This window comes from Hibiscus syriacus, unplaced genomic scaffold (genome assembly GCF_006381635.1).
Source record: "Hibiscus syriacus cultivar Baekdansim isolate YM2019G1 unplaced genomic scaffold, ASM638163v2 tig00110013_pilon, whole genome shotgun sequence".
Classification (NCBI taxonomy): domain Eukaryota; kingdom Viridiplantae; phylum Streptophyta; class Magnoliopsida; order Malvales; family Malvaceae; genus Hibiscus; species Hibiscus syriacus.
In genome coordinates this window covers 3,214,981-3,238,932 of record NW_024062563.1, presented here as the reverse complement: position 1 = coordinate 3,238,932, position 23,952 = coordinate 3,214,981, and the positions used below count along the sequence as shown (strand labels likewise).

At 34.9% G+C, this 23,952-nt stretch overlaps 1 protein-coding gene and 2 pseudogenes across 2 annotated transcripts; 2 read left to right on the top strand and 1 right to left on the bottom strand.

The window, feature by feature from the left end:
* Positions 1 to 3,863: 3,863 nt before the first annotated feature.
* On the top strand, positions 3,864 to 7,646 carry LOC120212546. Of its 2 annotated transcripts, none has more exons than XM_039210821.1 (3): positions 3,864 to 4,064; positions 6,980 to 7,111; positions 7,197 to 7,646. In XM_039210821.1, the coding sequence occupies exons 2-3, from the start codon at positions 7,031 to 7,033 to the stop codon at positions 7,527 to 7,529; spliced, it is 414 nt and encodes a 137-aa protein (XP_039066752.1). In that variant the 5' UTR covers positions 3,864 to 4,064; positions 6,980 to 7,030; the 3' UTR covers positions 7,530 to 7,646. The 2 variants fall into 2 exon arrangements, with proteins under 2 accessions (XP_039066752.1, XP_039066751.1); XM_039210820.1 differs by having other exon boundaries at positions 6,991 to 7,111; positions 7,197 to 7,645.
* Positions 7,647 to 8,831: 1,185 nt separating this feature from the next.
* LOC120212548 lies at positions 8,832 to 16,855 on the top strand (annotated as a pseudogene).
* A 3,958-nt stretch (positions 16,856 to 20,813) lies between these two features.
* LOC120212544 lies at positions 20,814 to 23,470 on the bottom strand (annotated as a pseudogene).
* Between the last annotated feature and the right edge of the window lie 482 nt (positions 23,471 to 23,952).

Below are 23,952 nucleotides of genomic sequence, written 5' to 3'. Positions count from 1 at the left end.
TCAAATGTGCTCCGTCAACTATAATAATTGGGCGCATGCAAGTAATAAACGAACGAATCTACAAAATAATATACACAAGAAATATAATCATTTAAATGTGAAATGCATGTAACTAACAAAAATGAGTCAACAAAATTATATTAATTTACTAACCGCAGCACCAATGGCGATAAACAACAACTCAAAGCGTCCATCTCTATCTGTTTTGATATGAGTTACTGACCCAGGATTTTTCAGCTTTAAATTATTGACAATAAGCCGGCAGTTGGGCAAACAATGCTTCTGGCGACCCCCTCAACAATTCCAAGGCATAACATTTGACTCTCTAAGCTTGAGAATATGAGATACTAATCTTGAACCGAGCATTCATGCCAGTCATAATTTCATGTCCTCGATATACCCTGTCATTCAAAAACATTAACTCAGCCAGAAAACCACCCAACACCTTTTTGTTTGCCTGTCTATGGTGAGGAAAAACTTGGGTACTTGAATATGTATGTTTATCAATAAAAGTCCTAACTTGAAACATTTCGCAATCTTTTATCATATTTGCAATCATACGCCACGACAGTTTTTGTCAATCTTACACATTGTTTCGAAACGATCTTTGCTTGATTTGTTAACTTTTAGTTGATAGCCATCTTCCACACATTTCGTATACAAAGCTATCTTCAAGTTTTCCTTTGTATCAAAACAATCATCTTTCTTAATACGAATATTTTTTGTGTAACAATCAACTGCTATCTTTACCAACTCTTCTTCCGGTATCTAAAGTAATTCTGGCATATTCCAGTTATACTCCCGTGACATTTTCTTCGGGGACTTTTCTTCGGGGATTTCTTCTTCTTCTTTTTCTTCTTCAGGGTTATATGAATTACAGAATAGATGTTCAACATGTTTATTCACAGTCGTAACTTCCTCCTCATTATCATCAACAACATCTTCCTCTGCAACGGCTGTTTCATCATCAAAATTTGGGTATTGACCAATATCAAAATCATTACACGCAGGGTCTATTTCTTCTTCTGAAACATCATCAAAATCCGAGTATTGACCAAGATCAAAGTCTGGGTATTGACCAAGATCAAATTTTGAATACTGACTAGTACTCACAATTTTTTCTGTTGGCTCATCATCGTCTAACTGGTCAATACGAAAACCAGAATTTGGTGCTGAAAGTTGATTGGGATTTGGATTAGGGAAAGGTTGTGGGTTTTGAGATTGTGTTTGGTATTGGAAATGTGGTGAAACAAAATTTGTTTGGTGATGAAATTGTGGTGGAACTATTAAATTTTGAGCACCATAAACTGGGGTTGAAAAACTTAGTTGATTACTACCCGCTACTGACCCAACTTCACTACTTCTAGGTTCAACAACATACAATGTAACATCATCTTGCGAAACACTAATGTAAGTAATGAATCGTTCAACATCTTCATTGTCGGTTAACAAATAAACTTTACTTTTTCTCTGATAAGATAGCCTAAATCCACTTAAGGGCTCTAAATTCAATTTATTTGCAACACGTAACATTAGAGTTTCATAAGTTAACTTTTTTAATGACATTTTTAGTTGAAGATTCATGGGTAAAGGCATATATTGTAAAACACCATGAACATTCTCCCATGATCCTCCAAAACACAAATCTATCCAAACATGATCAACAAACGAGCTGCGAAACTAAAACCTGTTGCCGGATAGGGAAGGATGTCGTTGGATATAGGAATGGATGTCGCCGGAAAGAGTGATAGATGGAGATGAAATGAGTTGCGATTTAGGGATTTAGGTTATGAGTTGTTGCTGCTGCGTATTATATACCCAAAACATTTGTGTTGCGAAACTAAAACCTGTTGTGAATTTGAAATTCAGTGTTGCGATAGTCAGAATCGCGTTCCGATTTACATATTCGTATTGCGATTTTCTAAAATCGCGTTACAAATCTGTAAACAGATTTGCGATACTGGAGATCGCGTTATGATTTAGAGATCGTATTGTGATTTAGAGATCGCATTGCGCTTTTGTTGGTCATTTTGGCAAATCAAAAAAATTGGTCAAAATCGTATATTATAAGACATTTTCGATCACTGAGGTTATTTTCTCAAAAAGAAATCATGTAAATAATAAATAAAGTTTGGCTGTAAATTCTTCTGAGAAGTTTGACAATTATTTTGTTTTGTTTCTCTTCGTTCTCCTTCTGAGAGTAATCGATGGTTTATGAGAATCTACTTTTCAAGGGTGGGGGCCAAATCGCAATACAAAACCCCTTTGTTTTAGCTTTTTCAGCAACAACCAATTGGAGCCACCGCCCCGTACGGTTGCTTCTCCTCTCACCGGCAACGCGTGCTTTCCTGTCACTCACTCCGTTCTTTTTTACTTTTTATTAAAGTTCAACTCTCTCCTAGTAATAATTTAACATTTCCCCGGTTGGCATGTGATGATGTACAGTAAACGAATCATTCAAGATCAATTTGATTAAAATTTTGTTATTTTTAAATTAAATGAATGTAATTTGAAATTAAATTCGACTCAAATTATTAATAAATTAAAATGATTTAATTAATATTTGACTCAAAAAATCATAAATTCTAAAAATAATATATTAATTTTTTAAATTAAATTATCAATAAAATTAACATTTATATATTGTTTAAAAAGAAACCATAATATAGAACTTTTATATACGACCCCATTCATAATAATGGCGCCATAAATTTCTTTCTTTTTTGGTTTTAAAACGGATGTCAAAGGAAGCGGATGTGTATGCTCTATAACACATTATCATAATTAAACCGAGGCTTATCCTTAACATTAATTTCAAAACGTACTCATTCTAGTCTTCAATTAAAAAAAATGTTAATGTAAAAAAAGGAACTCCTATTTTAATCTATCATACGTAGAAAAGAATGGCAAATAAAAGAAGACAAAATCAATCAACATTTATATATTATTTTATTAGCATTTTCCGAAGTTCAAACCTACACACATCATAAAAATGATTTATTATCACCATTATTAAAATATATAAAAAAGTATGTTTCATTTTTTTATTAATTTAAAATAATTATAAGATAATATATATTTAAAAATAAATTTTCAATTTTTGAGTTGAAATTAAACACTTACAACTTTAATATTTATAATATCCAAACTCTCATCTTCAAGAATATTAACAACTCCTCTATCAGAACATCACTTGATTCCTGTTTGTTTTATTTTAATACATTTAATGGGGAACATTAAAGGGTCCACTTATCGGACCGTGTGAAGGTTGATTGATTTCCCTCAAATGGGCAATTAACGGCCTATAATTAATCATTGTGATGGCCTTCTTCCATGTTTTGGTGAAAGAGAATCCAATAATTCTTATCCACTGCTCCGTTTATTTTTCTATACCATGGGAAAGTGTGCTATTACCGATGCCAATAAATAAGTTGCTCTATTTCTTTATTTATATTATACATATCAAATTCTCCATAAAAATACAATATAATTAAAATAAAATTATTTATATCATTTTTATTTTTTGGTACATAAAAGTTTAGGTTAAAAGATGACTCTTCCAATCCAGACCAGATCATATTTAAGATTTAATTGAGATTTACATAAGATTAATTGAGATTTACATAAAACTTTACAGATATAAAATTATTTATATTATATTATATGTTAAAATAAAAATATTATTTTCTTACTTATATACGATATTTTATTAAATAACTACAATCTATTTGTCTAATAATCAAATACGTGTTATTATGTTGATAAAGATTTAAAGATATCCAGCATTACATATATGGCAATACTATATAAATTGCATTGCTTGCTCATCCTTGAGCTTTGCTTTATATAGTTGTATTCAAAACCTCTCTGCTACATACCATTTCTTTGCTTGTCAAACCAAGCCTCTCATCTTCTAATTTGTTTGTCTGTTCTATAGCACGTTTCGGTATTCGATAGTCACATTAGATACCGTTGAATCGAGTCGGACCTCAAACGGATAAATCTTCCAGCGCTTATCGGCTCAAAATCGAGACCAACTGCTTATCTTGAAGAACCTCAAACAGGTTAGAGTATGATCTTTTTCTCCGTGCATGGATTCATTTCGAGAAAGAAAGAAAAAAGATGAGCACACAAAAATATGCAGCTTGATTTTGATAGCTTAGACGTTCAATATTATATACATATGGTTATGTTTTTTCCATATTGTTTTGAGATCTAGCAGACTCATTGATCTCCAGTAACTCTTCAAAAGAATTTCCATTCAAAATGTATGATAATGATCCTATAGTAATATACATAATTACCAGCTTAATTTCATGTTTGCGTGATTTGTTATTCTTGTTAAATAATGATTTTTCTGACGACTATTCTCTTCTCCAGCTTTACTAATTATAGAGTCTACAAATCCAAAACTTCCAATTTCAAATTGGAAATTGGAAATTTCTTAAATTAAATTTCATATATATAATGGGAATGATTTTTTCCCTTTGCGTGAACCACGCATGTTTCTATCTATTTTATAATCTAAACTAGGACTAATATTGTAACCCATCCCATCAAGTTAAGAAGAAAAGGGAAATACATACATATATACATATATACATATATACATACATCATGTACCATATAAATATATTTGATTGAACTCAATATTTAAAAAATAATACTTTTTAATAATTGAAATCACTCGATAAATTTATGAGCCAATAATTATCATATAAAAAGAAAAAAGTGAATAGTATCAACGATCCAGGGATAGGGATGGTAAACGGGTACAGTTTTGTGGATTTCGCACCGCATCCGCTCCATTGAGCGGGGATGGGTATAATTTTAGCTTGTAGTGGACGGGTGTGGATTTATAAAGTGGTACCCGTCGTGGGTGGTGGGCGGGTAATGGGTTTGAGACATTACCCGCCCCGCATCCGCCTGCCCCACATCTGCCCGCCCAACTAAATATCTATTAAATTTTGGACCATTATAAATTTAGATGTAATTTTAGAGACTAATTTATAAATTTTAATATTGTATAATATATAACATATAATTTAATCAAATATTAAGGATATTTAGTCTTTAATCTGGTCTTTAATTAATGAAATATTCGGCTCTTTGATTAAACCCATAATCTCACTAACCACGTCACTTTCCATGTTCTTTAGCCCATGCTGCCCATCCAAACACAAATTAGCCATACAATATGCATTAACATCAAAAGCAACAGTTTCCATGTTCTTTAGCCCCTCAAAACCCATATTAGGCGCACTATGAGCATTAACATCGAAAGTAACTCAACAATCCAGCTCTGCGACTACATGCTCCCTACAATTTGTCTCCATAACATTCGTAGAGTCACTCCTCTGACAAATTGAAGCATGCATTGCTACCCCATCACAAACTGTATGAGAACCAACTCCAACATCCCATTAGTTTGCTGTCAGGCGGGTCTAGATGGGTATGTCGTTTGTGGGTAGTGGGTGTGGGGATGATTTTGAAAATATACCCGCGTGGGCGGGTGTGGATTTGAAAATTTGTACCCATCATGGTGGTGGGCGGGTGGTAGATTGAAAAATATTAGATGAGTATGGGATGGGGAGGGGGTATCCAGGGATCATGTGGAAAATTAAGATGCATTGAATGAGTGATAATTATTTACACTTGTATAAAATTAAATGAGTGTTGTATATTATTTTTAAGTTTTTTTTATAATTGATAAGAGCATTTTAATACTTCAATTATTGAATTTCATGTTATATTTCATCATATTAATGTTTGAGTAAACTGAAAATATATAATTATATATTTTATGTAAAACTTTTCAACAGTTAAATATATATTATTTTGTACGAATCAAGTGATCTTTGTGGTAAAGAAATTGTTGTTATTCTTTGAGGACTCGGGTTCGAGTAGGCCTGTAAACGAACCGAATGTTCAGCGAACCGTTCATGAACCGTTTGGCGGGAAGTTTGTTTATGTTCGTTTATTTATTAAACGAACGAACATGAATAATATTTTGTATTCGTTTAATTAAATGAATGAACACGAACAGAAGCTCGCTCTTCATTTACGTTCGTGAACATTCGATAATATGTTCGTTCATTTATGCTCGTTCATTTATGTTCATTCGTTTATGTGCGTTCATTTATGTTTAGCCAATCTCTCTAGACTCATTTAAAATATTATAACCCAATAAATTTTAATTTGATACCCATAAATATTTTAAAATTCAATTAATTTTAAATAAAAAAAAAAACCCAAAACAATTAAATAATATAATCCTAAAATTGTTAGGAAAGAAAAAATATAAATTTTCATTTATATTCATATACGTTCGTTTATATTCATTTACTGTGTTCGTTTACGTTCGTTTGTATTCGTTTACATTTGTTTATTGTGTTTGCTTATGTTCGTTTACATCCGTCCGTTCATTTGTGTTAGTTTATCATTTAAATGAATGAACATTAATGAACACGGACAATCCATATTCCTTAACGAACGAAGACAAACAATAAATTTTTTGTTTGTTTATGTTCGTGTTCGTTTATTTGTTCGATTAAAGTTAAACGAACGAACATGAACATACCCCCATTCGTGTTCGTTCGGTTCGTTTACAGGCCTAGGTTCGAGCACCATAAATACCAGAGATGTGAGCACTAAATGTCAAAAGGTTAAGAGTTTATCTTTGAACATATATTACATTGTATTTATCTAAGATTAATCAAATATATATATATATATATATATAATTTCAAATCAGTATGATAGAGATATAAGATTAATTTGAAACTTTATATATATAACAAATATAAATTATATTAATAAATTCAAGTATTGTTGAAATATTAACCTTAAAAATATTTATCAAAGTGTATAAAATTCATTTAATTTTATATTAGTGTGAATGAATCACTTTCTATATTATATATATAGTTACTTTTCATACCGTTTGTGTTAGAAATATTAACTTATCATTTCATTTTAGTAAATTTGCAGGTGAATTGAATATTTTAAAAGCAAACTACATTGGATTTCAATGGGCAAGTTTTTTAGACTGTATGACAAGGAGTCCATGAGGATGGAAATGTTAAAACATGAAGAGACATTCAAAGAACAAGTATATATAAATGATACACATACATTTTTTTATATATGTATACAATATTTATGTTTGTTTTTTAAGCTCGATGTAATGTTTTCAGGTGTACGAGCTCCATCGTCTGTATCAAATCCAGAAGGCACTGATGAAAAGCATTGAAAACAGCAGGCCTAACGGAAAAAGACAACTCGATCCGGGACATCCGGCCAACGAGCATCACGGTAACGGAATGCTAGAAGCCATCGACGAAAGCAATATCGAACTAACGTTGGGGCCACCAACAAAGAAACATGAGATATCGACTCCCCCTCGAACATCGGATTCCGGACGGAGCTTCTCCTCGTCCTCCATGAATCATGTCATACGACAATGGGGTTTCGAAACGGAAGCGAAAGCAATGCCGATCTTGGAGAGCAATTTAGAAAAGAGAGACTAGGACAGGCTCCTTGGATTTTCCAAGTTCTAACTATGAATATGACTTAGATCGCTTCTTATCCACCATTTTTTCCTTCTATTGTTGTATGTGTGAATGTTTCTGGTTAGGTTTCTTTTAGCAAAATGGATGATGAGAGTTCTATGTAAAAAAACTATATTAGCATCGTTTTATTTTCGACTGTCGTTATCTTATAATTATAAGTCAAATATAACATACAGAATTAATCATCCATTTCATCTTCATAATTAATATCAACCTTATCAATCAATGTGATCCGAATCTACAATAACTCGAGAGATCAAGTGAATCTAAAAGGGTGAAAAAAAGCAGGCCAATGTCACACGGGTTGCTGTGCATTTCCATTATTTAGTACGCATAAAATCCCTGTGGACATGTTCGGTAAATTGCCAGCAAAGATGAGACCAGATTGGAGAAATCTGTAAAGTGGAATCATTTTCATTACCTTCACAGTAGCTTTAGTGCAACATAGCATTTTTGTCTCCAATTGTTCACTACAATAACAAACCTGTCCTATGAGAGCAATTATGCTGAATCTATTGGACCTTAGTGGCAGGTGCCAACTTTTGGGTTTTTTTACCTTAGAAGCACCAACAATATGGGGAAAATCATAAGCAAGTGTATTTGAAGCTAAATTTAAAGGAGGGAAACCAAAGAAAATGCCTCAAATACATAAGTAATGATAAATTTTAGTCTTTTAAGTGAATTCATTGTGGAGAGTTGAAGAAGTTATGAAATTTTTGTTAGACAAGTGTTCTAAATTGTTGTTGGTTCGAATAAACGAGTCACAACTGTTATTGGAGGGCTTTTTAAAGTTAATTTTAATTTATTTAATTAAATAAATTAAAATTAATCTATACATATCACTAATAATATATATCATGATCATGTGTTGGTATATGTCAATCCTTATTTAAAAATTAATTTATTAAATTAAATACATTAACAAAATATTAAGAATCATATATATAATTATATTAATTTTATTGACTATTATATCAATATCTATATTAAATATTAATGACCAATAATTTAATAATACTAATTAAACAATTTGATTGAAAAAAATTCTCACGTTAAAAAAAATCATAATCGATGGACTATTTACCTGTATTACCGAATTTGATATTATCTTACTTCCAAATATTACTCGTATCGGAACGACGAATCAGCTCAGACAAAAATACAAAAACCATTAAAGAGTGAAAATAAATAAGCCTAATTTAATTGGCTTGAATGAATGAATGAATGAAACGCGACGTGCCAACCTTCCACTTTTGTTCTGCCAATCGCTAGCTTGCGCCATCGTCGTTTCCTGCCCTCCACTCGCCCACAGCGGTGGCGATAACCCTAAGGTCGACAAGATCTCCTATCCTAGTCGCCGACGAATCATGTCCAAATCTCGTGTTTATACTAATGTCAACGTTCTTCGTCCCAAGGAGTACTGGGATTACGAGTCCCTCACTGTTCAATGGGGGTAAATTTAAATTAATTCCTCGAAACATTCCTTAATCCTTGATCATTTGATTTTCGCTTGATTGTTTTAATTGAAAGTTACAGTAGGTTTCATCAAGTAACGCCAATTCAGAATTTCTGGAATTAGGTTAACTTAACGAGATCTTTGAATCTAAATAACCGCGCTTACTTTGAGAATTAGTGTAACTTTTTTTACATATAAACCGAATCTTTTAATTGTTCGATTCAGTTCTTGATTGGTCAAATTTATTTTCGTCTTAATGTTTTACTTTGATCTTTTTAGTGATCAAGATGATTATGAGGTTGTTGGAAAAGTTGGAAGGGGAAAATACAATGAGGTTTTCGAGGGCATAAATGTGAATAACGATGAGCGTCGTATAATCAAGATCCTCAAGCCTGTCAAGAAAAAGAAGGTTGGTACTTTTTGTTATCTGTGAAATTTGATTGATTTTCGAGTAGATTTAAATGAGAAAATCTTATGGCATAATCACATTTAGGCTATGTTACTCGGATTTGGGTGCGAGTGTTGGATACGGAAATTTGTTTGACACGAGTATGAATTATATAAAAGTTTTTATACGTACTTGGAGAGTCATAATTCCCTTTGCCCCAATATATGCCAAATATGGGCAGTTTGTCGGAGAATCATTGGTTATAGATTATAGAAATAAGCTTATATTATTGTTATTATTGGCAGATTAAGAGAGAGATTAAAATCCTTCAGAATCTATGTGGTGGCCCAAATATTGTTGAACTTCTTGATATTGTAAGAGATCCACACTCGAAAACACCAAGCTTGAAATTTGAGTATGTCAACAGTACGGATTAAAAGGTTCTCTACCCAACTTTGACAGACTATGACATTCACTACTATATATATGAACTTCTCAAGGTAACATCATGTTTGTCATTCTAGCTTTCTATGTATTGAACCTTGCTCCATCGTGGTATTATTTAGAGATTTCTTGTAGTTTTATTCTACACTTGATTGGGTTCCAGAAATGGACTGCTCTTTTGAAGGTTTTTGAGGGTTCCTGCCATGCATGTTTGCAGTATAGAATGATAAGTAGATATTTCTTTGCTTCGTAGGCGATATATTACTGTCATTCACAAGGAATAATGCACAGATATATCAAGCCTCACAATGTCATGATAGATCATGAGTTGCGCAAACTTCGATTGATATAGATTGGGGACTTGCAGAGTTTTATCATCCTGGCAAAGAGTACAATATTCGTGTGGAAGACATTGTGAATTTATGACCAACTTTCCCCATTATATACCTTAGTATTTTTCAAAATTGCCTTTTTCCTTGTAAAGAAAATTATTTTTTGGTTGATTACATGTATTCTTGCTGCGCTATGCCTTGAAGTGGCTTCCCTCACTGAATATGTTTTGTGTTACAATCATATAGATGCAAAATTTAGCACAAATTAAACAAAGACAAGCTTTGGGAAATTAGATAGTGCTACATTTATTTATTTATTTTAAACAACCAGCTGGATTATTGAAGAGTACTTCCGGGGTTATGTTATAATTTTTTATATAAACAAGATTTATCACTTTCTACTTCAAGGGTGAGATGAGCTCAGAGTTCAGATCCTTAGATTATGCTATTCTTGGATACAAGAACCTTTTGAAAAATAAAAAACCTATAATCTTTTACAAATAACACAACAGATTTGCATTTTGTGGAATCTTAATATATTTCCTGTTGTTTACCTACAGTTTACTGTATCATCTACATAGATTCAATTCTGAGAAGTTTAATTTACCTCCATATTTCTCAGGTTCTTTAAGGTGCCCGAGCTTCTGGTAGATTTGCAGGACTATGACTATTCCTTGGACCTCTGGGGCCTTGGTTGTATGTTCGCAGGAATGGTGAGAAATACTATTATTCTAGTTTATATGCATTAAAATTTCATTTGAAACTTCAATATTGGGTGCCTAATAGAGTAGTTATGATGTTTGATTGTGTAGATATTCAGGAAGGAACCATTCTTCTATGGCCATGACAACCATGATCAACTAGTTAAAATTGCCAAGGTAACAAAGCTTCAGCATATTGGCAGATGTTATAGTGTTGTTGCTGATATTTATTTGTTCTTATCATTTGTCTTGTTTAATTGACATTCTGGCTGGTATAATGCATGTTTTTTCTGACTGCTACCAGTAACATATTGGTCTAGATATTTGTATTGTCCTTGTCTAAATCATATTATACATCCTGTTTTCCGATCTACATCTGCATAACTTTTTCAAGCACGTGTTAGTGCTGTTTATTTGTTATTTTTATAGATGCAGTATTATCCTTGCAGGTTTCAATTTAAACATTTATTCCTTCTTCAGTCATTACTTGATAGGGGATAAGGGGGCGTACGTCCTTTACATGCACTATCAAACAAGAAGTTCTATATTCACTTTTCTTTCATGGCTTTCCTACAAAGTATTGCCAATTTATACTCTGATGCTACAAAGCTTTTGACTGCCTTTAATGTAACTTCAGGTGCTAGGAACTGATGAGTTAAATGCATATCTGAACAAATACCATTTAGAGCTGGATCCTCAACTTGATGCTCTTGTTGGAAGGAATATTAAGAATTAATATATCCAATATGCAGGGTCACTGTTACTTGGTCTCCGGTGTGAGTGTTGGATATAGGTATGTATCTGGCATGGGTATGCTTAATTGTGTGTATATATTGTAGAAAACAGACTGTGTAGAAAACAGACTGTAGAAAACAGACAAGTCTGTTATTTTTATTCTTGTGTACATTCAGTAGAGCATATTACATATTTATATACATATTATGCCTCTAAACTAGGAAACTCTAAGAAAGGAAACTAATCCTAGGAGATGTAATCCCTTGAAATAAGGGATTGAAAAACAGAAAATAATTACAGAATCTCTTAACTTAAGGGTTTGACAACTCATTTCTATAATTCCTACACTCCCCCTCAAACCGGTGTATATATGTTGTATATACTCAGTTTGAATGACATCTCATCAAAAGTCACTCGTGGAAGGGCTTTGGTGAAGATATCTACCAGCTGTTTCTTCGTCGTAATGTACTGCAGTTTTGCATCTCCATTGTTGACCTTCTCGTAAATAAATGTCTGTCTATCTCAATGTGTTTTCGTTTCTCTATCATGTTGCACTGGGTTTTTTGCTATACTTATAGTTGATTGACTGTCACTAAAAATCTCAAAATTATTTTTGTCATCTAAGTCCAGTTCTGTGAGCAATCTTTTAATCCACATTCCTTCACATATTCCGAGAGCCATTGCTCTAAACTCTGATTCAGCACTACTTCGAGAGACAACAACTTGTTTCTTACTTCTCCAAGTCACTAAATTACCCCAAACGTATGTACAGTAACCACTAACTGACCTTCTATCAGTTAATTCAGCTCCCCAGCTTTCATCCGTATAAACCTTCACTATTCTGTCTTGATTTTTTCTAAATATAAGTCCAGCTCCTGGGGTAAATTTCATGAACCTTAAAATTTTGTTAACAGATTCCAAATGTTCTTCTCGAGGATCACTCATATGTTGGCTGACAATGGTCATTGAGTATGCAATATCAGGCCTGGTCAGTGAAAGGTAATTAACTTCCCAACTAACCTTTGGGTAGGTTCCTTGTTTACTGGATTTCCAGTCCTTTCCTTGCAAAATTTCAAGCCTGGCTCCATGGAGTTTCAACTGGTTTGCAGTCGAGCATCCCAGTTTCTGCAAGAAGATCCAAAACATACTTACGTTGGTTTATGACCAGCCCTTCCTCGGACCTTGCAACTTCCATACCCAGGAAATACATCATACTCCCTAAATCCTTGGTTTCAAACTCCTTTACAAGAATCATCTTTAGCTTTTCTATTTCTTCTATATCACTGCCAGTTATAATCATATCATCTACATAGACAATTATGAGGGTTATCTTACCACTCGGTGTAATTTTTCTGAATAATGTGTGATCCGCTTGGCTTTGTTTGAAAAATTCTGTGTCATAGCCTTAGCAAATCGATCAAACCAAGCCCTGGGAGACTGTTTTAAGCCATATAAGGATTTATTGAGCTTGCACACAGTTTTCTTAGTGACCTTTCCTTCTAATCCGGGGGGACCCCCATGTATACCTCTTCTTCAAGGTTCCCATTCAGAAAAGCATTCTTTATGTCCAACTGATGCAATTTTCAGTCCATGTTAACAGCTACTGATAACAATATTCTGATGGTATTCAATTTTGCAACCGGTGCAAAAGTCTCCTGGTAGTCGATGCCATAGGACTGAGAAAAACCTTTAGCAACCAGCCTTGCCTTGTATCTTTCCACACTCCCATCCGAATGATATTTGACTGTGAATATCCACCTACATCCAACATCTCTCTTCCCTTTTGGCAAATCTGTCAAACTCCATGTCTTATTCTTTTGCAACACTTTTATCTCTTCTTCCACAACCTTTTTCCACTCAGGATATTGAAATGCTTCTGTCACATTTCTTGGGATTTTCACAGTGTTAATGCTGGCAGTTAAGGCCCTGAAATTAGACTGTAATTTCCCATATGCAACATACTTATTTATGGAATGAGCAGTGCATTTTCTTACCCCCTTCCTAATAGCAATAGGAAAGTCATCAAGATCAACAGTAGTAGCCTTTTGGTAACCATCATTACCTTTTATTTCAGCTGCAGCAGAATCCGAATCTGGTTCTTGGCAAATGCTAGGCTGACTGATTTCTTCAGCAACATCTTTCCTTCTTCTTGAGTAAACACTGAGTTGTTTCGGTTGGGAGTTATGGTTTCAGGGTCATTGTTAGGTGCATTTTTTGTAGTGGTGGAAAGTGTTTTGCATGGACTAGAGTGCTAAGATAAGGAGGAAGGTAATTCATCAAAGTTATTTAGGTTATTCCCATCACCCTCCCTAGGAACTGGGACAGTGCTAGTCGGCTTTGGAGAGACAGTAATAGGTAAGGAAATGATAGGCTGTAAAGAAATATCGGTTTGAACAGGTTGAAATTCCTTGTAACTAATAGGCTGTAAAGAAATATCGGTTTGAAGAGGCTGAAATTCCTTGTAACTCTCCCCTTGAATTTCTGTTCTTGAAAAATAAGGTTGGTTTTCAAAAAATGTAGCATCAAAGGAGACATAGGTCTTTTTTGTAGAAGGTGAGTAACACTTGTAATCTTTCTGAATCGAAGAATAGCCCAAGAACACACACTTTATGGACCTAGGATCTAATTTCCCTCTGTTGTGGATATGAACAAAGGTTGTACACCCAAACACCCGGGGAGAAAGACTTGAGTTTAAATGTTTAAAATGGGGATACAGCTGAAACAGAACCTTAGTAGGAATTTTGAAATCTAAGGTCTTACTTGGCATTCTATTGATGAGGTAAGTGGCTGTAAGAAGAGCTTCCCCCCAAAGATACTTAGGAGCATTAGCAGCAAACATAAGAGACCTAGTAACCTCTAGAAGATGTCTATTTTTCCTTTCTGCTACCCCATTTTGTTGAGGTGTGTTGACACAAGAAGTCAGGTGAACAATGTCTTTTTCCTTAAAGAAATACCCAATGGTTTTATTCAAATACTCACTCCCATTGTCACTCCTTAGAATTTTGATTTTTATGTCAAATTGGGTTTCAACTTTTTAATAAAAACTTTTAAAGAGAGACTCAACCTCAGATTTTTCTCTCATTAAGAAAACCCATGTTGTCCTAGAGTAATCATCTATAAAAGACACAAACCACTTATACCCAAAAATACTTTTGACAGGAGAAAGGCCCCAAACATCACTATGAATGATGGAAAAAGGTGTTGTTGGTTCAAATTTGGCTGAAATATATGGTTTTCTGGTGTGTTTGGCCATTTGACAAATTTCACAGGAAAATAAAGATGGATCTTTATTAATGAATAAGTTCGGTAACATTTTGGAAAGATAGAAAAAATTAGGATGACCTAATCTAGAGTGCCATAACATAATTTTATTGGTATTGAGATCAGAAGATAAAATTGGTTTCCTAAGAGCACTGGATAAGGCATGATTATGAGATGCTTTACCTCCAAGGGTGTACAATCCTTTGCCCAGCCTAGCACTGCCAATCACCCTCTTCGATCCCTGTGCCTGAAAAATGCAACCACCAGTACCAAACACAACATTACAACCAAAATCTTTAATTAATTTGCTGACTGACAACAGATTGCATGCAAGTCTAGGAACATATAGGACATTATGAAGTAGTAGATTTTTGTTTAATGTAACAGAACCACTCCCTTTGACTGTAGTGAGAGAGCCATTGCTATTTGATAGAAGCTGATAAGCTGCTTTCACTATATTCCTCCAAGAGATCAATATTTTCTGTCATATGATCTGATGCACCCGAGTCTATTATCCATTGTACCGAGGAAGCATAAGGATTATTTCCATCAGTAGTAGTATAAGTCACATTTGTAGGCTTGGCTGTCATACTGCTCAAAATCTGTTGCAGTTCCTCTATCTGTTTCTTGCTAAAACTGCTTGAGGAATCATCTTGAGAGGTAATATGAGGCTCCTTTTGAAACCTGAACCGTGTAGGCTGCCAATCGGCTGGTTTTCCGTGCAGCTTCTAACATTGATCTATCATATGGCCTGGCTTCTTACAATGTTCACACCAAAGGTGATTTTTCCTCTGTTGCTTTGAAAATTTGAAATCTAAAATCTGAAAATCAGATTGAGAGGGGCTGGTCTGAGAAGTGATTTCGGATGCTGAAGGATCCGGATTAGCCATGAAAAAAATGGAGTTGAATAGGAATTGATTTAAAGAGAAGCGGAAATCGGATTGATCGCTCTGCTCTGATACCATGTAGAAAACAGACTGTGTAGAAAACAAACAAGTCTGTTATTTTTATTCTTGTGTACATTCAGTAGAACATATTACATATTTATATACAAATTATGCCTCTAAACTAGGAAACTCTATGAAATGAAACTAATCCTAGGAGATGTAATCCCTTGAAATAAGGAATTGAAAAATAGAAAATAATTACAGAATCTTTTAACTTAAGGGATTGACAACTCATTTATATAATTCCTACATATATATAGTTGGAGTGTCCTTGGAGGTCATATCCTCATACCCATGTTCGAATATGTACTGGAATTGAAGAATCAATGCAACATGGTACAGGCTTTTGTACTTATTATGAACAAAAGCTATGGTTAGCATTAAACCATGTGGTGCGGCATTTCAAACTGATGAGTAGGCATGTTAACAATGTGCTATGTAATTCGCACTCCCTTAACATATTTGGTATGTTGTTTTCAGGCATAGCCGCAAACCTTGGTCCAAATTTATTAATGCAGATAATCAGCATCTTGTTTCCCCAGAGGTCATTTTTCTTCTTGAGGCATACTATTAGGAAGTTGAATACTACAATTTCAGTTATAATGAACTAATGTTAATGTGTAAATTCATTCTTTGAGCTCTTTGACTTTCAGGCAATTGATTTTCTTGATAAGTTGCTTCGGTACGACCACCAGGACAGGCTAACTGCAAAAGAAGCCATGGTAGGTCTATATAAGCTTTAACACTCCTAGTAGCATTTGAGTATCATAGTAATAAACCCCATTGGTTGGCATGTGATATAATTTATTATCCTCCGGCAGGCCCATCCTTACTTCTCTCAAGTCAGGGCAGCAGAAAGTAGCAGGATGTGCACACAGTAACGGGTATACTCTGGGTTCCTTTGTAAACCAAATCAGACTCATTTCGATACATTTGTTGTGTTTGAATTTTACATAAAACTTATAAATTCTAATGGTTGTCCTCGTCAGATATAGGGAAGTTGAAAGGGTTGCCTATGAAATTTTTGCCACCATTTTTTAGGAATCGCCCCTGGAAACTTTTGTTTAAGAATACATACTGGCTATATAAAAATTGTACACATTGGAAAAATATTATTAGAAGTTGATGCTTCAAGAATAACATAGGCATTGGAGTTTATGTACCTTGCACAAGGTCATTAAATCAAGTGTTTTGTTTTAGTATTATAATTACTATTCATCATCTTTAATTTATGGTTAATCAGTTTGATTAAACAAACAAAAACCCCTTTAATTACCAAATGTAAAACGAGTCAATTACTTCATATTAGATCGGCAAAGGCAAAAACACCTTTCAAGAAGAAAGTATACGAATTTTGGTCCCAAACAATAAAAGAAATAAAAAGAAGAGCCAATGAGGCAATGCTATCAATTTCAGGGTCACCTGTTGGACATAACCATTCAATATAATATATAATGTTCAAAAGTATTTAAAAGCTCCATTTTTGTGCCACAAACACTAACGACTACTTTAACCAAAGCCAAAGGCACCGACATTACAAATTTAAACGCCCAATTTTTCCGTTATAAACTAGACATATACATGTCATTTTATAAACATTTAAAAAGGCCCACAAAGATATTCCTTTAATAATCCTAGAGGTTGTTTTACTGCCAGAAAGAGATTGTTTGATGGTCCAAAGCTTTCATTTATATAAACCTACATCATCTTGTTACTAATCTTTTGTCGAAAAGTGGTTTAAGTATTGTATTTAAGCTTTAGCCCCACTTGTGCCTAAAATCTAACCCCCCCCCCTCTCTTTCCTCCACATTCTACAATAATATTGATGAACATGAAAGTGATGGTGCATTCCTCAATATTGCCCCGAAGCAGACCATAAAAATACTCTCTTAACTAATGGCCTGCCTGCACTGCACGGCAATTCTCTCTCTGCAATTTAAAATTTACCTATAAAATCCCACTTTCTACACCATTTTTCACTTTCAAAAAGGACCAAATATTACTTGAATTATACAAGTGTGAGTTTGTTTCAACTTTGGAATCCATGGGAAGCACTGCAATTAGCAGTGATGGTGAAGAAGAAGCGCTGTCATTATGTGATCTGCCATTGGAGAACCAATTTCAGCCAAGGAGTCAACCTATTAAAACCGATGAAGATTTCAACTTCGGCTCATTCGCCGACTCCGTTGGCTCGGAGATGTGTTCGGCCGATCAAGTGTTCTTTAAAGGCCTAATTTTGCCCCTCTATGGTCTTCCAGGGTGCCACCATATTATCCACAACACTAGCAGCTGGTCCGAGTCCATGCACCATGGTTCATTAAGTAAGTTCACAAGTGATATTCATTGCAAGTACAACAAAGAACCAAGTCCCAAAACCCATATAAGGTCGCCGAGAACTCGATCGGTCAATGTTGGTATCCGAAACTCAACATCATCAATGTGGGGAATTTTCAGGTCAGGCTTGGTTCGAGCACCGGAAATCGAATTGCAAGACTCGAAAGTTCGTCGTAGAAATTCCGTCAGCTGCCGAAACAGTAAGCTTGTTAACAGCAACAATGGTGGCGTGGTTTCGAAAAAGAGAATTATGGGAGTGTATAGTGGATGTAAATGCTCAGTTAATGTAGTTGAAACAGTTCCATCGAACAACATAGTGTTCATCAACAATGAGAAACAGAAAACAATGTTGCTTTCCGCCATGGAAGAGAGGAAGAAACTTCAGCAAGAATTGAAGAAGAAGAAGATGAAAGACAAAGAAAAGGAAAAGGGTAAAGGAAAAGCAAGCCTTCTCACGTCATTCAACTCTTTGAACTGTTAGAACCATTAATTGGTTTCATGTGATTGCTAGGATTATTATTATTATTATTATTATTAGAATATTTAAGTTCAAACGATTGCTTGGTATGTTTTTTTAATTGGTCTGAATGGATATAAGACGATAAAATTTTTCATCTATTTAAAAATTAATGTTATTACACTCTTACATACGTGATGAAGAATGGAGTCACCTTATGTCCCGAGAACCATTATCTCTCATTTTTTATTATTTAAGATATATGGAAAAATATAAAATTAGGATTTCAAATTTTAGTTTATTTTGATTTTGCCCCTCTCATTTTTTATAATTAATTATACTTTGTCATTATCATTTTATATGATTAATTATATTTTACCCCCTTAAATTGGAATTTTAATTTTATCTTTGTACGTGATTCTCAAATCGAAACCTTAATAAATAACAATAATTTTTTAACTATTGAGTTTGTTAAAGCATATTATGTTCATATACTGAAAGGTGCTTACAAATTCACGTTTCTGATACGCAAATTAGTTATTTAAAACCAGTGGGAGACATGAGGGAAATATGAGCATGAAACAAACTCAAAACGGCCATCCGTGACCGCCACTAAAGCACAAAACGACACATGAAAACAGTGAAAGCTGAAGAAGAAATAGTTAAATTAGCTCTTTTCAGTTTCAATTATCCCATTTGTCCTTTCTCGTCCAAAATCAATGAAGTAATTCCTCGGACCAAACATTCACAAAAGCCCATGACATGTTTCCATTACATCACATTGTTTAGCTCTGAATTCATATAAAATATCAAATTGACCCTGAATTCAATTAATATTTTCGTCGTCAGCCGTCACTCATCACCGTCGGTTGTTATCACCGGACAATATTACTGCCATGCACTCCTCATCATCAGGTGAATAGCAATCTCCCAGTACCCTCAAACTTGAGATGCCCAAAATAGGTTGTTTTTTTTGCATGTCTTATTCTTGTCACCGATTTTGACGGGTAATGACAAGAATAAGACCTTTACTTCAATGTAGTATACCCAAGATTTATTAATTAGTTCATAGAGAAACAACTAAGCTAATGGTTTGATAAATAAGAAAAGCTTTTATTTTGGGTAGGAACAAGTTAGAAGACAAGAATAAGGTTGAAGGATGTAACATGCAGGTTGAAGGATTCCTTTCTTTAACTTCACAAATGAACAAACAACCTATTCCTTCACTTCCAATATATATTTCATTTCATTCTTGAATTACTTATATCATGTCAGGTTTCTTTGTTCAACGTGGGCAATGCCATGGGTAATTTCATGGGAAAAGGTATGCTTTCTTCTTCTTCTATTTATATATATTATGATTATTTGCCATGCATGTAATGATCAAGTTTTGGTTCATGACAGGGTTGCCATCTACACAGATGTTAAGCCACGTCTTCAAATCCCTTTATGAACAGTTCACTGATTCCGATATCAAAAACTTCGACGATTTTCATGCTGCCATTCTCGTCATCTTTAAGTAATAAATATATAAAATTATATATCATCACTGTCTATTTTTTTAACGATATGATTTCATTGATTGTAGTGTTATCAACTCGGCATTACCCGGTAAACATTATGATGCCCCATCTCGCTATGAAGTAGAGGTCTGTCTATGTTTTTTTTACTTTATTCTTTTTTTCATGAACGTCCTCTCATAAAATTCAAACGTTTCAGAAATGTTTCGAAGACTGGAAAAAGGAAGAAGACCCAGAGAAGAAGAAAGCGATTTTTATCGATTTTATTAGGACGATCACGCTTAGCAAGTTGGATAACACAACCATCATGACCGGAATCGTGACAACACCGGCAGCCATGGCGGCAAAGAGAGCTGGAGAGTTTCTGCCGCATTTGAGCATGATTAAGTCGATCCCCATGTTGTGTTTGTACCTTCAGTGACAATGGCGGCTTTGGTGATTTCCAAGCTTTCGATAAGGCTTTACAGGCGATGCGTGAAGGCTATGCCGAGCAAATCTGTGTCATTTAATGACGATATGCCAAAAGTACTTGAGCCTGAAGCGGCCAAGGAACTCCAACCACCTTTCCCTCTAGATTGAAAGATAAATCGCCTTTTGCTTGCCTCACTCAAGCTTATATTTAACATGCTCCATGTTTTATGCAAAGTTGTAGTTTTATATATAATAAAATTATTAACCACGTTGGGCAAAATTTCTTTGGTAAACTAATCGTGATCTATGATAAAATACATATATGACTGTGTGATGATTGCAATCCGCCGCCACTGTAGCTTCCATAGTTAGATGTAGCTGCAATATACGACGGCGTTGGAATTTTGTCATCTCAAGTATAGTAGTATAATCTTTGATCATTGGCTTGAGGAGCATATGCCGGTTAGATAACTGCAGGGTTTGGACCGGCACGAGTTTACCTTTCAGGCATCCCTGTAAACACAGCCCTTTGGTTGTAAACCTGTGGAGCTTGCCTACCTGGAGGTCCCCGAAATCCCCGAAACCCACCATTGGGCCTTGATTTCTTCCGTGGGTGATGTTTACTGGAATCTCCCCCTCTTTTCTTGCTGTCTGCTTTTGCTTTCTCAAGTTGAGCCAACCTTTTCTGGAGTGGATCTAGGCAATAGTCAGCTTCTAGGCCATAGTCTTGAACGCAGCTTATTACGGCTTTCAGTGCAGCGAGTTCTCGTGCATTTATGCCATCCTGTATATGAAGAATGAATCACCCGTTGGTATTTTACAGTAGAAAAAATTCATAGCAATGACTCGTCATTTGGTTTAAGCACAGTTTACCTGTGAACCAGAAGCAGCACGAGAGTTCCCGCCCTTCTCTTGTGAGTTTCTCCTCAGATCTTTCAAGAACATCTTCAAGAGGGGCACTGGAGGAAACCTTTCAGAAAGCTGAAGGTATGGATAAATCGTACTGCATCGACTTGTCTACCACTGTTAATCAGTAACTCAACAGGATCTGCAAAAGTAAGACTCGGTTTAGCAAATCAACACCAAACAGTCGTATAGCCATCAACAAGACAGATACATTAGCACTAATTCGAGACTCATCGTATGGAAACAATGGTCCTGCCTCCATACCGACCTGGCATTTTCGCTGCTCATCCAATGGAAAGGCAAAGCTCAGGTGCCCGCCGGCGATGAGCAACTACAAAAACAAGCTTGCAGAGTTGTTCTTCGTCAAACTCCGAAACAATCTTAAAAGTAGCAAGGAGCTGCAAAAATGCTTCAGCTTCCAATGAATTGTCATTGACAGCAACACTGCCTGCATTAGACAACTTAGGTTTCCACTCATCAGCAATTGCCTTGGCTAGCTGCTTGATTTCAGGGTTCAAAAAGGTAAGTATCACCGGGGTCGATTCTGACCAAAAAGCTAGCCATGGCTTCCAATAAGACGACACGGGGACTTCCGCATGCCCTGAAGGGCAGCATCCATCTTATCCACCGTTGGAGTTGTTTCACCAGGAGGGTAAAACCCCTACAGTGAATTGAGCACCAAACGGGCAGGTCTGCTTGCACTTTCCAGTGCAAGGGGAAGTTTCCGAGAAACTTCATTAATAAAATTCTGATTCTCTGTTATGAAATTCTGATTCTCTGTTATGAAATTCAGAAGTCCTTTCGCATCCATTTGCTCACAAAAATGTGTCAGCTCTGGACGTGGCTTAACATCGGCAGCCATGTTTTCAGTATTTTCACTTGTTTTACGGGGAAAGTCCTCATCGGAGGAGTTTCTATCACCAACAGAACTGCTTACCTTGGTGTCTCCGTTTTCCCCAGCATCAAGAGAATCTGCAGTTATTGACTGGAAACTCGCACATGCCTCAGCAATGGAAGCAACAGCAGCATCTTTCATCTCCTGCACACGTTCTAGGTAATCTTGTTCCTTAGTAGCAACAATTGCCTCCTTCTCAACAATCAATGCAATAGTTTTGGCTTCTTTCACCTCTTATTCCTTTTCCTTAGCTTCTAGCTCTTCGGATTTCTTCTTTAATGTCACTTCGAGATTGCAGAAATATTGTTCGATTTCTGCCCAATGAACCTTGCTCTCAGAAGCACCATTGAAAGCTTCCAGTTCATGAACCGCCTTATAAAGCTGATCTATCAGAGATAAAGCAGAATCATTTGCCTCATGTTGCTCAATACCGGCCATAGTTGCCCAAAGTCACCTGTGGTTCAAGACAACATAGAAATGAACCGAACAAAGCACACTGGTGACCAGACCTGGATTTCAAGATAAGTCTAGCGGTGGAAACCCTACCTTATCAAGAAACATGAACATCCATGGGAACATTAATTCAGAGCTTGACTACCCAATGTTCTAAGGACTAACTAAAAAGATGTCGTACATTTGTTCAAAAACTACGAATAGAAACCAATTCAAAATCCATCAACCAACATGTTAAAAAAAAGGCGAACAAACAGCTCATGAAAATTAGGTTTTATTCATCAATTATTTTAAGCATGAAATTCTCCTATATCGATTTGCATTCAATTTTTCATAAAACCCCAAGCCATATTCCTTGCTTTCCGAATACCTCTGAAAAAAATATGCTTTCCGAAACAAAAACAAACAGATATCCAACAAAAAACAGGAAAATGGAGGAGTTATACAACATCCAAATATACAACAAAATGCATAAATTAAAAAAAAAGGAGAAATTTAGCTGAAAATACCATATATTATAATTATAATACCTTGGGTGTCGATAAAAAATATTGAACGAAAATTCCAGAAAGGCGAGGCTGTGGGTGCAGAGAAAAAGGAAATGAAAAAACCTTTTGCTCTTACTTTGTCATGCGAAGGGTCATTTTCCTTCATTGGTTGTACTTCGTTGTCTTCCTTCGTCTTTGCAGAATATCAAAAGAAAATTATCTGGGTTTTGGTCCATCTGTTTCATAAAACTGGGCTCAACCCTAAAATTTCCTAAATTCACAGGCTTGGGTTTCCATAATTTTCTCAGGCTATTTTCTGAATGGATAAATATATATTTTGGTACTTGAATTTTGGTTTAAGATTTAATTTGATATCTAAAATCTTTTATGTCCAAGTAGATATCTAAACTTAATTTGTTGGTTCAAATCAGTACATTGACTTCACCTTTTGTTCTAAATTAGTACTTATGATAAATAGTTTATTGGCTTAAGTATACAAAATGTGTCCAACCTATGCCATTTTTTCTAGTTTAGTGCCTAACGTTTATTTTGTTATAGTTTGGTGCCTAAGGTTTCATTTCGTTACTCAAAATGGATAAGGCATGACGGGACATTAAGTTTGGTCGTTAACCCATTAAAAATGTCACTTGGCA

Bases quoted from the DNA above. Each gene is read 5' to 3' on its own strand.
- LOC120212546 (XM_039210821.1), top strand. From the start codon at position 7,031: ATGGGCAAGTTTTTTAGACTGTATGACAAGGAGTCCATGAGGATGGAA. The intron at 7,112-7,196 runs GTATATATAAAT...TAATGTTTTCAG, and splicing joins AAGAGACATTCAAAGAACAA to GTGTACGAGCTCCATCGTCT.